Source organism: Lepus europaeus, chromosome 1 (assembly GCF_033115175.1).
Source record: "Lepus europaeus isolate LE1 chromosome 1, mLepTim1.pri, whole genome shotgun sequence".
In the NCBI taxonomy this organism is placed as follows: domain Eukaryota; kingdom Metazoa; phylum Chordata; class Mammalia; order Lagomorpha; family Leporidae; genus Lepus; species Lepus europaeus.
The window spans coordinates 8,474,140-8,491,777 of NC_084827.1; the positions used below are offsets into that span (position 1 = coordinate 8,474,140).

The window sequence follows — 17,638 nt, forward strand, 5'->3', positions numbered from 1 at the left end:
CCGGTGGATGACCTTTCTGATGTGTTGTTGGATTCTTTGGCTAGAATTTTGTTGAAAAAATTGTGTCTATGTTCATCAGGGAAATTCGTCTGCAGTTTTCTTTCTCTGTTGCATCTTCTTCAAGTTTAGGAATTAAGGTGATGCTGGCAGCTTAGAAAGAATAGCAAGGAATCTTCTTTAATGTCTGGTAGAATTCAGCAGTGAAGCCATCTGGCCCAGGGCTTTATTTTGTTGGAGGGTCCTTATTACTGATTCAATTTCCAACTTGGTTATGGGTCTGTTTATGTGTTCTATGTCTTAATGATTCAATTTAGGGGGCTTGTTGTGTCCAGGAATATATATATCCATTTTTTCTAGGTTTCCCGGTTTGTTGGCAAATAGTTCTGTGTAATAATTTCTGATAATTTATTTTATGTCTGTGTTGTCTTACATTTACTTTTTCACTTCTAATTTTATTAATTTGGATCTTCTGTCTCCTTTTTTTGGTTAGTTGGCCAATGTCGTTTCAATATTATTTATTTTTTTCAAAAAACACCCCACTTCTTTTTGCTGATTTTTGTATTGTTTTTTGGATTCAATTTGTTTATTACTACTCTAATTTCAATTATTTCTCTTCTCCTATTAGTTTTGGGTTGGTTTGATGTCATTTTTCATGATCCTTGAGGTGCATTGATAGTTAATTTATTTGGTGCTTTTCCAGTTCCTTGATGTATATCAAGTATTGTATATCAACAATTGCTATAAACTTTCCTCTTTACTCTGCTTTTGCTGTATCCCATAAGCTTTGATATGTATTGTTGCCTTCATTTGTTTCCAAAATTTTTTAATTTCTCTTTTGATTTCTTCTATCACTCACTGCTCATTCAGAAGCATGTTGTTCACTCTCCATGTGTTTGCATATGTTCTAGAGATTCCTGAGTTCCTGATTTCTAACTTCATTCCATTGCTCTCAGAGAAGATGCAGGGTATGATTTCATTTTTTTTTAATTTGCTGAGACTTGCTTTATGGATTAGTATGTGGTCAATCTTAGAGAAAGTTCCATGCACTACTGAGAAGAATGTATATTCTGCAATTGTAGGATGGAAAGTTCTGCAGATATCTATTAGGTCCATTTGGTCTATAGTGTCGATTGAATGTGCTGTTTCCTTGCTGATTTTCTGTCTGATTTATTTGTCCACTGCTGAAAGTTGGGTATTGAAGTCCCCCATTAATATTGTATTGGAGTCTAAGTCTCAGTTTAAATCACTTAACATTTCTTTGAAATAGCCAGGTGCCTTGTAATTAGGTGCATATACGTTTATAATAGACATATGTCCCTGTTGAATTGACCTCATAATCATTACATAGTGCCCTTTTTTTGTCTATTTTAACAGTTTTTGTGTTAAAATCTATTTTGTCTGATATTAGGATGGCTACACAAGCTTTTTTTTTTTTTCCTTTTGGTTTCTGTGGGTATGGAATATCTTTTTCCATCTGTTCACTTTCGGTCTGTGTATATCTTTGTTCATGAGATGTGTTTCTTGTAGGCAGAAAATAGATGGGTTTTGTTTCTTAAGCCATTCTGCCAGTCTGTGCCTTTTAACTGGAGAGTTGAGGCTATTTACATTCGAAGTGACTATTGATAAGTAATGAATTTGCACTGACATTTTTCCATAAATATTCCTATTGTTTGCTTTGGATTTCCTTTGTACTTTTACTGGAAGATTTTCTTCCTTGATCTTCTTTCATAGTGATGACCGTGTTTCTTTGTTTCTGTGTTCAGCACATCCTTAAGCATCTTTTGTAGAGATGGATGTGTGGTGACAAAATCTTTCAATTTTTGTTTGTTATGGAAAGTATTTTACTTTCATTCATAAATGAGAGCTTTGCAGGGTACAGTATTCTGGGTTGACAGGTTTTTTTTTTTTTTCTTAAGTCTCTTAACCTGTAGAATTTCTGATGAGAGGCCTACGTGAGTCTAGTTGGAGATCCTCTGAAAGTAATCTGGTGTTTCTCTCATTCACATTTTAGAATATTTCCTTTGTTTTATTTTGGATAGTTTGATTACAATGTGTTGTGGTGAACATCTTTCTGGTCATGTCTAATGAGGGTTCTATGTGTTTCCTGTACTTGGAAACTTGTCCCTTTCTTTCTCCAGACTAGAGAAGTTTTCTGTAATTATTTCACTAAAATGGCCTTCTAACCCTTTCTCTCTTTCCAAGCCTTCAGGAACTCCTAGAACCCATATGTTGAGTCATCTGATAGTATCCTGTAGATTCCCAAAAGTGTTTTTTAGTTTTCTAATTTTCTCTTCTTTTTTGTCTGACTGTATTATTTCCTGAGATTTATTTTCCAATTCGGAAATTCTTTCTTCTGCTTCTCCGATTTTGTTGTTAAGGCTTTCCCCCACATTTTTTATTTGCTTTATTGAATTCCTCATTTCCAAGATTTCATTTTGCTTTCTCTTTAAAATCTCAATTTCATGGGAGAAGTTTCTTTCATGTTATATATAGATTTCATTAGTTCATGCATTTGCATCTGATTACTTGTATATAATCTTATGATCAATTTTTTGAATTCTATTTCTTGCATTTCTTCAAACTCTTCATTTTCACAATCTAGTATTGAAGTGTTGTATTCTTTTGGGGGGACGTCTTTTTTTTTTTTTTTTTTTTTGCTGTGTTGGCTTTTATCTTTGGACTATGTCTGGATATGTGGAGTGTCTGCTTTCAGGGAATACCTAGAGGCATGTGGTGGGTGTGTTCAGGAAGCTCTGGTCAGTGCAACAGAGGAAGGGAGTGAAGGGAGTGTTAAGGTGACACCCAGTTTGAGCATGATAAATATCTTTTTTTTTAAATCAGAGGGGAGGTTTCTATTTTGTTGGCATAACTTCAGCTCATTTCCTCTCCTCAAAGGAGACCAGTGCCTGGGCATTAGACCCAGTGGTTTTAATATTCATCCACACTACCACAAGGACCACACAAAGGATCTGTGTAGTTCTTGGTATAAGCAGATTCCCCACAATGTCCCTCACCAGAGAACCAAGGAGCCCTGAACACATGGAGCCTCCCAAAGTGACTGCCCCAAGTCCTACCCATAATCCGAGCCATCCCACACAGCCACAGTGTTTTCAAAGCCCTGTAATATCAGTGTTTTCACAGTCCTGGCACAAAAGCCTCCCACAGTCACAAACACCCAGGCCCCATCAGTTCTCCCTGCCAGCGTCAGGAGTCTCTGCTCAGCTAGTTGCTGAGCGTGGGCACAAGCCAGCGCAGCTGTTACATATGTCCAAAACAGTGCCTGTTCTGTACCAGCTTGTTATAGGATGCCATTGCAGGGAGATCAGGGAGGGAGAAAAGTGCCTCCCCCCATTTTTTCCTCCTTTAGTTTGGCAGGTACACTATCCCCCACAGGGCTCCAAGCTGAATCTCCTCCTGCTTTTCCTGCAGCTTTGTCACCAGTGGCTTGGGCTGCTGCAGTCTGGTCTCACATCTCTCAAAAGCTGATGTGGAGGCTCTCAGTGGTGGGGTCCTGGTACGTGCACATCCACACCCTCCACATAGGTCTCTCTAATTTGCATGGAGATCCTTTTGCTGTTTTCTCCCTCAGTCTTCCCTGAGAATATACCCTCCACTTTTTTTTAAACTATCTTCTCCTAGACTAGAGCAGTAAGCTCCCTCCCTACTCCACAATCCTAATCCAATCTTCTGAAGTCCCTTGTTATACAGATGGAATATTTGGACTTTTGTCTGACAAATTAGTCAGGGTTTTGTTGTGTGAAAACAGTATCTTTTTCCCAGGATTTGAGTGAATCACCCATGTAAGCATTCTAGATTTGATGAAGGGAGAGCTAAATTTCACATCGCTCCCTGATTTTTTCATTAAGATCTCCATTTTCTGCCACCATCTCTGTTTTAGCCACTTTGTGTAATTACATGGACATCCCCATATTTCTGGAAAAAAAAAAACAAACCTATTCATTACCCTAGTGTCTTCTTGAACAGAGTAGCATGTCCTGTTATTTTTGTAGGATATTATCAAACATATGGTTTATTAACTATACATGGTGATGGACTGCTTTTTGGCACAAACAGAAGTAATAAGAGCCTATGAAAGATGAAAGCATGGGAGTTTGGGGATGCACATTTTTATTCATTTAATGAGGCAGTAAACAGATACTGACCACCAACCCCTGTCCATGGAGCATCGGATACAGAGGGATCAAAGGGGTGCAATGACAGCCTTCAAAGCTGGCTTCCACGTTTCTGCCCAGTGAGGTGGGTTATCAAATGCATAATGAAGTAATCATGAGTAAGTGAAGGTAATCAAAGGTCAGGGCTTAGATGAAGCATCCCACAGAATGGCTGGCACCTTAGGGGTGAGCTCCGGGAAGCTCCCTGCTCTCACAAATACCAGATATAAATGTGTTATGCCTAAAAGGTATCTCATGAACATGGCTTTTTCTTGTAATTACTTTTAAAAAGCTGCATGCTGTATTATTTTGTTCCTAATTCCACAGAATCTATGAGAACATTCATGATTTTTTAAATTTGAACATTTTCTACCTGACATCATCTTTCATCCTTATTGTCTACTCCTGAACACACTTGGGTTTAAATTTCCTTTGAGTCTTCAGTTTTAGTTCTAAAATGGATTTTATAGTTAGGCCCTTTTGTGGGGAGATACACTGAGGACATGAATAAAAATATGAGTCCTTGAGAAGTTACTGACATGGAGTAAAATCCCAGAATAACTAGAACCAGGAACTAGATGTCTTATAGCCTAGGTCTGAGTTTTCCCTTTAGCATGCCAAACTTTACCTTTTCTCCACAGAGCCCTACTTTCTGTCTGGCTCCCAAATGCCACTCTGTCCTTCTGTCCAGCAGAGCTGTGGCTCCCTGTGTAGAATTGGCCTGATTACATGGCCTACATAGAGCTCCTTATACTGGTAAAGTGACTGACTCCGTTGTATATGGTTCTTTTCAATATTGCCTTTTGCGATGTCTTTTCATATTTTACTTTAAGCCTTAGAAGATTGCAGATGTCTCAGAATCAGTGGCACAAGAGAATACTTTATTATTATAGTTGTTTTCAGTATTCACATAAAACATAGCAACATGCTAAACATACAATTGATCCTAAAGTTAAATTTTTGCTGCCATTTGTTGAGTGTTATTTAATATCATGAATTTTAGATTAAGCCATATGCAATTATGGATTTGCTCATAGATTTTCACGGTTCTTACATAAAAAGTCAGAAAACCTGGTAGTGATATTAAAATGTAACCATGCCTGTGATTTGGTGTCTTGTCAAAAAAAAACCTTTAACCTATAAACAATGTTTTGAGGTGTTTTCTGTATATTTTCTGCTGGTAGTTTCAGCTTCAGGTCTTTTACAATTTTTATTTTATTTTATTTAAAAGGTAGATGTAAGACAGGTGTAAGAGAGACAGACAAAGACCTCCTATGTTTTGGTTCAGTTCACTTCCCAAATACATAAAAGAGCAGCGCTGGGCCAGGTCAAAAGCAGGGCCAGGAGCTCACTAAGGGTCCCCCATGTGAGCCATCACCCGCTGCCTCCCGTGGTGTACGTTAGCAGGATGCTGTAATCTGGAGAAGAACTGAGACTTGAACCCAGCTATTCCAATATGAGTTGCATGCATCTGAGGCAGCAGCGTAACTACTGCATCAAACTTCTCCCTTAGTTTCATGTCTACACTTACATTCTAGCCAATTTTGAGTTGATTCTTGAAGATGGTGAGAGTCAGGGATTCAATTTCATTCTTTTGTATTATGTGTATTTGCTTTTCACAACACCATTTATGGTGAAGACTGTCCTTTCTCCAATGTATCTCTCCACAGAAATCTTTAGTAAAAGGCAACAGATTCATGCACTGTGAAGACCAGAGTACTAGGTGCCTTTCTTAAAAATCATCTGTCTATACATTTTTGAAGAATTTCTGATTCTCTTCTCTATTAGTCTGTGCCTCGTGTTAAATGCCAGTGCCGTGCTGGTTTGATTATTATGGATTTGTGTTAAGTTTTGAAGTCATACATGTGATACATGTGGCCCCACATTTTGTTTTTTCTCAGGATTGCTTTTGCTAATCTGGATCCCTGTGGTTTCCTATGAATTTTATGACTTTTTTCCTATTTCATATTCAGAATATATAAGGTATTCAAAAACTCAAATGTCAAACATGATACAATTAAAATTGGGTAAATATTCTGTATAGGTATTCCTCAAAATAAGACATATGGAGAGTCCAAATAAGCTTATTAAAAATGTCCAATGTTGGGCCGGCACCATGGCTCACTTGGCTAATCCTCCGCCGGAGGCTCCGACACCCTGAGTTCTAATCTCGGTTGGGGCACCGGATTCTGTCCAGGTTGCTCCTCTTCCAGTCCAGCTCTCTGCTGTGGCCCAGGAAGGCAGTGGAGGATGGCCCAAGGGCTTCGGCCCTGCACCCACATGGGAGACCAGGAGGAAGCACCTGGCTCCTGGCTTCAGATCAGCGCAGTGCGCTGGCCATGGCGGCCACTTGGGGGGCGGGCCAACAGAAGGAAGACCTTTCTTTCTGTCTCTCTATCTCTCTCACTGTCTAACTCTGCCTTTCAAAAAAAAAAAAAAAGTCCAATGTTGCAAATTATCAGGGAAGTGCAAATGAAAACCACATTGGGATATAAACTCATCTCATTTAGAACGGCTATTATCAAACACCAAAGAATGAAATGGTAGTGAGGATGTGGGAAAAGGGGAACCCATATGCTATATGTAAAAATGTAAATTTGTGGTAGAAACTATATGTAACAGTATGGAGGTTCTTCAGAAAATCAAAAATAGACCAGTGATATGCTCCAGCAATCTCACTAACTGATATTTGTCCAAAGGCAATGAAATCATTTTGTCATAGAGATAACACCTGTGTTTATTACAGTACTATCATAGTAGCCAAGATATGGAACCAACCAAAGTGCCCATTGGTGGATGAATGGATAAAGAAATGGAATGGAATGATGAGATGTAAGTGTGTGTGTGTGTGTGTGTGTGTGTGAGAGAGAGAGAGAGAGAGAGAGAGAGAGAGAGAGAGAGAAACTGAATATTCAACCATTGAAATTAAGGAAATCCTATAATTTGTGGTAATATAGATGGAACAAGAAGCCATCATTTTAAGTTAAATCAATCAGACACAGAAATGCCACACATTCTTACTCATTTTTGAAAGCTAAAATGAAAAAAACAACCTCATAGAGTAGAGTAGTAGTCACTAGAGACTGGGAAAGGTAGTGGGCGGTGAAATGGGGCAAGGCTATATAATGGATACCAAAATGCAGTTAGGAGGAATTACTTCTAGTGTTCTATAATATCGTAGGGTAACTGCAGTCTATAAGAATATATGTTTCCTTTTTTAAGACTTATTTATTTTAAAGACAGAGTGACAAAAAGGGAAAGAGACAGAGAGATCATCCATGTACTGGTTCATTCCTCAAATGCCTGCAATGGCTGTTGCTGGGCCAGGTCAAAGCCAGGATCTAGGAACTCAGAATTCTATCCAGTTTTCCCACATGGGTGGCAAAGTTCCAAATACTTGTGACACCTTTGGCTGTCCTCCCAGCCACATTAGCAAAGGAACTGCATGGGAAGCAGAGTGTCTGGGACTCAAACTTGTGCTGCAACATGGGATGCCAGCAGCTTGACCTGCTGTGCCCCAGTGCTGCCCCCTATATAATATATTCTCAAAGTAACTGGAGAAGAAGGGTCTGAACATCTCCAAGAGCATGTGTTTTGAAATGTTTCTTTATGTTATTTTGTCAGCAAGATGCAAATTGGATGCTCCATAAAGATTCAAATTCAGGATAGTACTCAAATTCTCGTGTCTTATGAAGGACTGAGTGAGGATGGGGCTATTTTTAAAAGACAGTGATGGCATGCATCTTATAGAAGAAAACCAAAAAGATCTTGTCAGCAATCATCACTCTAGAGCATCCCAAACTGCATGCGATGCAATGAATTTGCTACATATGAGATGCTATCCAGCATGTATATTCTTAGAATCATCTAAGGGTTATCTAAAGTTGTTCAAATCTATAAAAAATGGTTCAATACACTGCATATCATTACTAGGCCTTATATTACACACTGCATTTTTTTTTTTTTTGGACAGGCAGAGTGGACAGTGAGAGAGAGAGACAGAGAGAAAGGTCTTCCTTTTGCTGTTGGTTCACCCTCCGATGGCCGCCGCGGTAGCGCGCTGCGGCCGGCGCACTGCGCTGTTCCGATGGCAGGAGCCAGGTGCTTCTCCTGGTCTCCCATGGGGGTGCAGGGCCCAAGCACTTGGGCCATCCTCCACTGCACTCCCTGGCCACAGCAGAGAGCTGGCCTGGAAGAGGGGCAACCGGGACAGGATCGGTGCCCCGACCGGGACTAGAACCCGGTGTGCCGGCGCCGCAAGGCGGAGGATCAGCCTAGTGAGCCGCGGTGCCGGCCCACACTGCATATTTTGAAGGCCAAGAGTATCACTGGAAAATGTGAACTCGATAACAGACATTATATTATGAATTTTCTATTGCAATGTGTATGTGTGTGAACTTAAACCAAGGTTTTTCATTTCAAACTTATTCTGTCTATAATTTTTTTAAAGATTTATTTATTTATTTGAAAGCCAGAGTTACACAGGCAGAGAAGGAGAAGCAGAGAGAGAGAGAAATCTTTCATCCGCTGGTTCACTCCCTAATTGGACACAATGGCAGGAGCTGTGCCAACCCAAAGCCAGGGGCCAGGAGCTTCTTCCAGGTCTCCCACGTGAGTGCAAGGGCCTAAAGACTTGGATCATCTTCTGCTTTCCTAGGCCACAGCAGAGCACTGGATCAGAAGTGGAGCAGCTGGGACTCAACCCAGCACCCATATGGGATGTCAGCACTGCAGGTGGTGGCTTTACCTACTATGCCTCAGTGCCGGCCCCCTGTGTCTATTATTAAAAGCAACTTTTCAGTTGTTTCTTATTAATATGTTATATTTTAAAATTATAATAATTTTTTAACGGTAATATTCCTGCTTTTATATAGAAACCAATCTAATCCCTCTTGTCAAGTACATAAGACTGTTCTTTGGGGCCGGCACTGTGGTGTAGCAGGTAAATCTCCCGCCTGCAGTGCCAGCATCACATATGGGCACCAGTTCAAGTCCTGGCTGCTCCACTTTCCATTCAGCTCTCTGCTATGGTAAAGCAGTGGAAGATGGCCCAAGTGCTTGGGCCCCTGCACCCACGTGGGAGACCTGGAAGAAGCTCCTGGCTCCTGGCTTCGGATCGTTGCAGCTCCAGCCATTGCGGCCATCTGGGGAGTGAACCAGTGGATGGAAGACCTCTCTCTCTCTCTCTCTCTCTGGCTCTCCTTTTCTCTGTAACTCTGACTTTCAAATAAATAAATAAATATTTAAAAAAAAGAATATAAGAAACTAGCAAAGTGATATATTATTTATGATGATAAATAGTTTTTTTTTATAATTAAAGTTTTACACCTAAGCAAAAGTTGAAGAGAAACTCTTGTATGACTTTAATATAGCTGTATAAAACTCAAGTTACCTAGTACAGAGACAGCTAGAATGCTTTTATGAACTTGAAGCAGCTGGTGTTTAAAATAGCATATGCTCTGATTTATTTAATTCATATATTCTGAAATATAGCGATTTCTTTCTTTAAGTCTTCCTTGGATTATAAATAATACTATTTATACTATGATTAAATTATAGTAGTTTTGAAGATGAAGACTACAGAGCCCACAGAGCCATGACTCTCATATTATCTTGCTCTTACTTACTTAGCATGCAATAGGTGTTTCTTCAATGCGTGTTGAGTAAGTGATATCTATGCCCAGAGAAAACCCATTCATTGTCAGGTGAAAAAAGAAAGATGATCATGTGTCCTTTCAAACTCAGATAAGATTTATAGTGAACTGCTCTTTGCACAAAATCTGTCATAATGAAAAAAAATGGAATTAACAAATCTGACCCACTGGAAAACCTTTCTGAGTGTGTCTATTTCAATACAAGGTGGGGACATTTATCTCTTCACAGTATATTCTCTTCTTATCTAACTGACCTTGAAATGTTGTGTCTTTATATTTCTCTACCAGGGCATGTAATGTACCACAGGGAATCTTTAAAAGCAAGACATGTGGCCGGGCTCTATAAAAATTGTTTATGGTATAATTTAAAAACAAAATATTAAAACTCATAATTTAAATACTTAGTGGATACTACAGTGGATGCTGTACAGAATTTCATTTTTAATATATGAATATTTGTATGTTGATTTACATATATTTACATATGAATATTATTTACAAAGGCTTAGGCACATTCCGCACTTCAAGAAACTTATTTTCAAATAAAAGTGTAGAAGCCTTTTTCAAATAGTTTATGATGTGCAAATATAGAACCTTATCATTGGCTGAAAAATATGAGCCTAGTTTAGCACCTAGGGAATGCAATCATTTCTAAGTATTTACCCCACGGTGTGTCATCCTGCTTCTTCCAGGCTTTTCCTGGAAACGTCAACTCTGACAGTGTGGTCCGGCATGAGTTGCAGCACCCAGTTATTGCCCGCTACGTGCGCATCGTACCTCTGGACTGGAACGGAGAAGGCCACATCGGGCTCAGGATTGAAGTCTACGGTTGTTCATACTGTGAGTATTAAACTGTTAAACTTTGGGACAGGTTTCATCATCTTCATTTAAATAATAATTTTATTTTTAGGCCGGCGCCATGGCTCAACAGGCAATCCTCTACCTAGCGGCGCCAGCACACTGGGTTCTAGTCCCGGTCGGGGCACTGGATTCTGTCCCGGTTCCTCCTCTTCCAGTCCAGCCCTCTGCTATGGCCCGGGAAGGCAGTGGAGGATGGCCCAAGTGCTTGGGCCCTGCACCCCATGGGAGACCAGGAGAAGCACCTGGCTCCTGGCTTTGGATCAGCGCAGTGCGCTGGCCGCGGCAGCCATGGGGGGGTGGGGTGAACCAACGGCGAAGGAAGACCTTTCTCTCTGTCTCTCTCTTTCTCTCACTGTCCACTCTGCCTGTCAAAAATAAAAAAAAATTTAAAAAAAAGAAAAAGAAATAGTAATCTTATTTTTTTTCACTATGCAACAATACTTGCTGTCTACTTTTTTGAGGCTTTAACTAAAATACCTGAGCAGAGTTTCTGCAGAAAAGAAAAGGTTCATTTCGGTTTAGTTTGGAGGTGACAGTTCAGGTCGTGTCACCATACTGCGGCATCTCTGGAGGCTGGATGTGGAGTTAGAGGCAAGATTACATGGTGAGCTATGAAACAGAGGATCTGCGTCGAACTTGAACTCAGAATAATCAGCTTCTCGTGAGAATCATACCCCCAATGACCTGAAGATCCCCCCGGCCCCACGTCTCAGATGCCACAATTAGATCAAGGCCACACCTTTAACCATCAACCATTAAGGCATCAGAGTTTAAATAGCTGCGTGAGTGTTCCTGAGAGAAATCCATCTCTGCCTGTGACACTTTCTTTGAAAAACAGCTATCTGCTATTTCTGTATGTAACTAAATCACTAGATTGTTTCTCTATTTTTACATCATAAATTTATCTTATATATATACTCATATATATCTGAAAGAAAAGATTTGAAAAGTAACTTCTGTGCAATAGACCGGAACAACAAAACTTGTTCTTTAAATTTTATGATGTATTTAAAAAAGAGTAATCTATACAATTATCCACATTTTACTTCTTTGTGACAGATTTTGGATACATTCTAAATGACTTCCTTGCTGTTAATGATCTCTCTTCAACTATGGATATTTATTTTTTAAAGAAAATATTTATTATTTATTTAGTTAAAAGGCAGAGTGACAGATAGAGGGAGTGCCAGTGAGGTACATATCTTCCATTTGCTGGTTTAATCCTAAAATATCCACAAAATCTGGGGCTGTGCCAGGCTGCCACAAGGAGCCTAGAACTCCATCCAGGTCTTCTGTATGGGATCTAAGCACTGGGGCTGTCATCTGCTGCCTCCTTGGTGCACTGGCAGGAAACTGGTTCAGAAGGGGAGGCAGGACTTGATCCTAGGCACTCCAGTACGGGATGGGGCATCCCAGGTGGCAGCTCTACCTTCTGTACCACACTGCCTGCCCCCGCTAAGCTTATTCTGAGTTTTGATGTCAATTACATTTTACATTTATATGAGTTAATTTACTCATTATGAAATCTGCTTGATCAATGAAAGGTTTCTTTTCTCTTAGTCTTGTTTTAACCACCCCTGTTCCTTTTATGTCTTGGGTACAGTGTTCATATATCTAATGATTTCAACATATGGGTCTTTTGAGATTGTGATGCTGCTATCATTGCTGCTCATTTATGAGGATAATGCCTGTTACTTCTCTCCTTTCTCCTTCTCCATCCCCAGAGCCCTCGTCTCCTCTGTCTTCCTCTCTCTCCTCCCCCTCCTCTTTCTCCTCATCTTTTTTGTCTGTCTGTCCTACTCATCCTTGTGCTTCTCTGTCTTCTTGTTGCCACCTCAGTTTCCTTAAATCATAATAGGTGGAGTTTCTTTCAGGCCAAGGTGGAGGGTGGATTCTTCTAGAGTGGATTTTTCTTCACCGTTTGCTTCTATGAAGGCAGGTTAGAATGTGCTCAGAGGTGTGCAGCTCACCATCACTTTCTACCCTTTAATTCCACTTTGCTGCCCTTTAATTCCAACAAAGTGAGCACCCATTTGCCCACCCCTAGTCCAGTCAAAGGGTCATATCAGTGCCTAGAAGCACCAATCAGTCTCCCTCCCTGTTAGTCCTTTGTCTTACAGGTAAAGATGCACCTGGTTTGTGTCACCACTTCTTTCCTGTTTTTAGAATTCCATACAGATAGAATCATAAGACATGCATTCTTTTGCATCTAAATTCTTCTGTTAAAAAATTATTAGTCGTGAGGATTATCCACGTTCTTTTCTGAGGTATTTGTGTATGTTTGTCAGTCTTGCTCTTCTGTTGGGTGAATATATTCTGCCCTCATTTGTTCATTTCAGGTTGAGAAGCATTTGAATTGCTTCCAGTTTGGGGCTATTTCAGTAGCATTGCTAGAAATGTTTCCAATGAATACAGTCCTAGGAAGGGTAATAACCAGAGAATATGTGTAACTTTTTCTGGAGATGACCAAGGCTTTCATAAGGTGGGCACATCAGCTTAAATTCTCACAAACAATGCTAGAATTCCTGTTCTTTTTTAGTGGCAGTGTCTACATTTTTTGCTTAGTTTAGAAAACAGCTGCCATCTTCCCAGCCACAACACATGTCCAAATCAGATGATTTTCCCTTTGTTTTGATAAATGCAAACCGCATGTATCTCCTGCCCATGAGAAAACATATATATACAATATCTATTAATAATAAATGATGTGTCAGACGTATTGGCCGAGGACAACTTTCCAAAAGTTGGTATGATTTAAGTTTGTGTGCGCTGGAGCTCAGACTAGAGTCAGACCTTAGGGTCAGCATCTGAACTTAGCCAACTGTCTTTTCAAGGGCTTCCTTTGAATTCTCAGTAAGGAAAGAAATTGTGCAGATCAGATCCACCCTCCCAATTCACCCTCTTGGAAAGGAGCAGTACTATGAGCTCCAGGGCTCAACAAGCGAACATTTGACTTTGATTACTCCTGTGGGAGACAGAGGTGAATTTTCTCATCTTCCCAGAAACCCCTTAGAGGGTTATGTGAGATCTTACCCCTGCAGGTTAGGAAATGGGGTTGTACTTCTTTTACTACAACGTTTCCTGGAAGTACAAGAGAGGAAGAAATCACCACTGGAGCTGTGTCTCTGAGTGTTTGACTATTGCCATTCTCCTTGTGTTTGTCATCTTTCCTCTGCGCAGTTCTTCCATGATCACTTTGTCATCTGAGAAATTAGATGCTTCTCAAGGTTGACAGTAAGAAGTTCAGTCTATTCCAAGTGGAGAAGTTTAGTTCCAGGCCACTGCTTCGAAGCCTTCTGGGCTTCTGCTGTTTGTGCTTCTTGACTTGTCTAGAATATAATATGAATCCCAATTTCAATGAATCTAAACTCATTTTAAATTACTCTGCTCCCTCTATACTTGGTTTTCCCTGAAGTTTAGTTGAAACAAGTGCCTGTTGTTATTTTTAAAACTTAGCAATATGTCCCATATTGTTGGACGCACCAACACGTCTCCCACAGCACCAACACAGATATTATGTGCACCAAAAGAATTGCATGAAGGAGAAGGAGTGGTCTCGGCTTAATACTTTTTAAAAATCATTTTTGGCTGTGTTACTCAAACATTCATTTTCTAAAAGCCAGACACAGCATATTGATCAAAGCAGTGAGCAGTTTGATGGCAAATACTAAGTTTTCCTAAGGGAAAGGTCAACACTTTGGGAAACCAGGCTATCAACAATTAAGTAATATTTACATATGTCTTCGGCTTAGATGAATTAATAAAGCCTAGATCTGTCACCCAATGCAAATAATGATGGCAAATTCTTGAGGCTGAGAAAGAAAATGAATCAGAAGCAGCCTGGTATAGACAGAAGAATGACAGCACCTGTAGCTCATCTGTATTCACAGACAATGGTGTCCTCTTCTGGGGATATTCTTCTAGGAAATACTAGTGCCATAGCTCTTGGTCTCCCTGTGCACGTTATTAATTTTCTAGGGTCTCCATGAAAATTACCCGCAAAACATGTGATGTGATACGACAGAAAGTTATGCTCTTGCAGTTCTAGAGAGCAGTAAATTAAGGTGTAGCAGAGTTGATCCCTTCAGGAGACTAAGGGGAAGAAACCACTTCCTACTTCTGCCCTAGCTCCGGTGCTGGCCAGTGGCCTGTAGCCTTCCTTCAGCTGCAGCTGCATCACTCTTACCTCTGCTTCTGGCTGCATACGACTGTCTTACACGGAGTGTCTGTGTCTCGGTGTCTTCTCTCCTGTATGGACACCAGTCAATGGATTTAGGCTCACCCTAATCCAGACTGACCTCAGATTAATTCATTATATCTTCAAAACTCAATTTCCACATAAGCCCGTTGTTTAACTTCCAGAGTGAACATGAAATTTAGGGGAACGCTATCCAAATATATTTATGAAAATTGTAAGAATTTTCTTTAGATTATTTTTACTGAAAAGAGAAGTAAATAACCCTGGAAGTCAATTCATGTTTTCCTCTTTAACTTAGGTGTTTAATTTTGTATCATCAGGTGCTCCAGACACTTGAAGTTTGTGTTCATAATTTCTTCAATTCTGAGCATTTATTTAGAATCTAGTGTTTAGAAACAACTGAAAGCATAAACCCTGCTCCCTGGGAGGTTGAATTTTGGCAGTGGAGAAAGACAAATGAAGAAGCCTAATGCTCTGTGATAAATGCAGTCACAGTGTTTGTCAATGGACAGGGTATCACTCGCCTTTAAAAACAACAGAGGGGTGCACACAAGTAAGAAATTCCTTGTGTCACACCCAGTGTCAGAGTTCCTTGGTTCAATTCCTGGCTTTACCTCTGATTCTAGATTCCTGCCAGTGCACATTTTAGGAGGCAGCAGATGGGAGACCCAGATCAAGTTCCAGGTCCATGGCTTTGGCCTGGTGCAGGCGTCACTATTATGGACATTTAGGAAGTATCCGAAGATTTCTATTTCTATCACTCTCTCTGTATCTCCCTGTGTGTGTGTCTATCCCTCTGTCTTTCAAATAAAAATAAATAAATAAATGGAAAACTTTTAAAAAACAACAGAACTTGGAATGACGGAGCATTCAGGGCAAGAAATAGCTTTTTCAAAGACAAGAGTTCTGAGGTGATAGCATACTTTATGCCATAATTGAAGTTAGATTTATAATTAATTATGTATTTACAGATATTTATAATTAAAACATTTATACATATTTATATGTAATTAAAATGAGAGTTATATTGCTTGGAGGATCAAAATATTTGTGATGCAGATTCTTTGATTCCATTCTCATTAATTGAACTTTACTTATAAAACATTTTGTCACTTTTAAATCTAAACTACAAATCTGGTCATATTGCACACTAAGGATGTTACATTGCCTGTGAAGTCCAGGTTATTATTTTGAGCTGCCACTTCCTCCTGCCCACCAACTGCCTCTATAACTTTACATCTGGAATATATCCAATGGGATATTTGTCAAAATATTTCATAATAAAGTAGATGGTAAGATATTAAAGGGAGGAGGCAGAATCAATCACTTATACATCACTGACATTCCATTAATTAGCAGACTCCTTGTGCACAATCAATGTTTTCTAATGTGAATTGATATCAGATGAAAAGAATACAGAAGTAAAATACTCCCTCATTGAAAACTGATTATTATTTGAGGCTACTTGGATTCTTTTATTGGTTGAGGGTATAATTCTATTGTGTCATATTGAATGGTACTCTAGGGACCTACAAGATGTTGAAATAATTGCCAACATGAATAGATTAATAGATGTTCCAACAGAGCCAATAAATCAAAGAACTCAGTGTTTCTTTTTATAATTTATATATTCTATACTTTGTATAATTTCTAGTTGAGATTATTTTAAATCAGTTTCATGAAGCTGTTCAAAGACTACATATATAGAGAGGTAAAAACATATGCCACTCATTAATTAATTTGGGCTTTATTCCTAATCAATTTAAAAATAAATAAATAAAAATAAATAGAATATCTATCAGTGTCAAGTTACTCAAGATAAATTGGTAATTAAAATTGCCATACTAGTAGATCATGAAGGCAGGGAATGCTGTCCTTATGCTTCCATGTAATTAGATAAAAATTAAATTTGGTATGCTATAAAAATATGTCCTTCCTATTAAGAGAAGTGGAATTAGATTTAGGTATTCTTTAGCTCTTTAAAAAGTAGTTTGTGGAACACTTTGCGATAGAATACTTATATATATTTGTATACAGACTGTGTATATATATATATATATATATATATATATAACTATAATTAACCTTGATAGTGATAATGCAACAACTCATAAATCATCCTTATAGTATCTGGATATCTTTGAGATGGTACAAAATATACTGGATTATTTATCTTTACTCATGCCAACAATGTGAATTTAAAGATGACAGATATTAAAAGAAAGATAATAGGGTATTGTCCTATCACTGTATGTTATTGAAAAAGTCAAACAGTATGTGGATTTCATTCATGGATTAATTGACTATTACGTTTCAATTGAAGAAAAATTAAAGCATGAAAATACTTCTCATTTTTCAAGCTTATAGGAATACATGTGATCAGCATTTAATTAACATTAATTTTTCTAGTCTAATTTATTTGCCTAGACGATAGCTATTACTGAGTCTTCACAATGAGAAAAGAAGTAAAACATTTACACGTAGGTACCAGGTAGTGCCAAAAGGCAACTGGTTCCTATTTGGAGAACTATTTTGTATGCCACTGGTTTCAAGTTGGATTTGCCAGATATTATTTATGGCAAAATTTAAATTTAAATGTACTTTCAAGAATTTCCAATTTAAGCTGACATAAAATCATCCAGATTGACTTAAAAGCAAACTAAAATTACTGGTAGAGAATAACTTGCAATTAAACTCATGTTTGCAGCTCTGAGTTATGAATCACAGTGCACTGTTCTTGTGGAATAAGAGAG

At 38.9% G+C, this 17,638-nt stretch overlaps 1 protein-coding gene across 1 annotated transcript in view; it reads left to right on the forward strand.

Annotated features, from left to right (window-relative positions):
- Positions 1-17,638, forward strand: part of CNTNAP2 (contactin associated protein 2) — a 1,725,059-nt gene that overhangs the window by 346,214 nt on the left and 1,361,207 nt on the right. Inside the window, exon 4 of the mRNA XM_062195064.1 lies at positions 10,519-10,666. Within this exon, the coding sequence (XP_062051048.1) occupies positions 10,519-10,666 (148 nt within the window). The remainder of the gene's footprint in view (positions 1-10,518; positions 10,667-17,638) is intronic.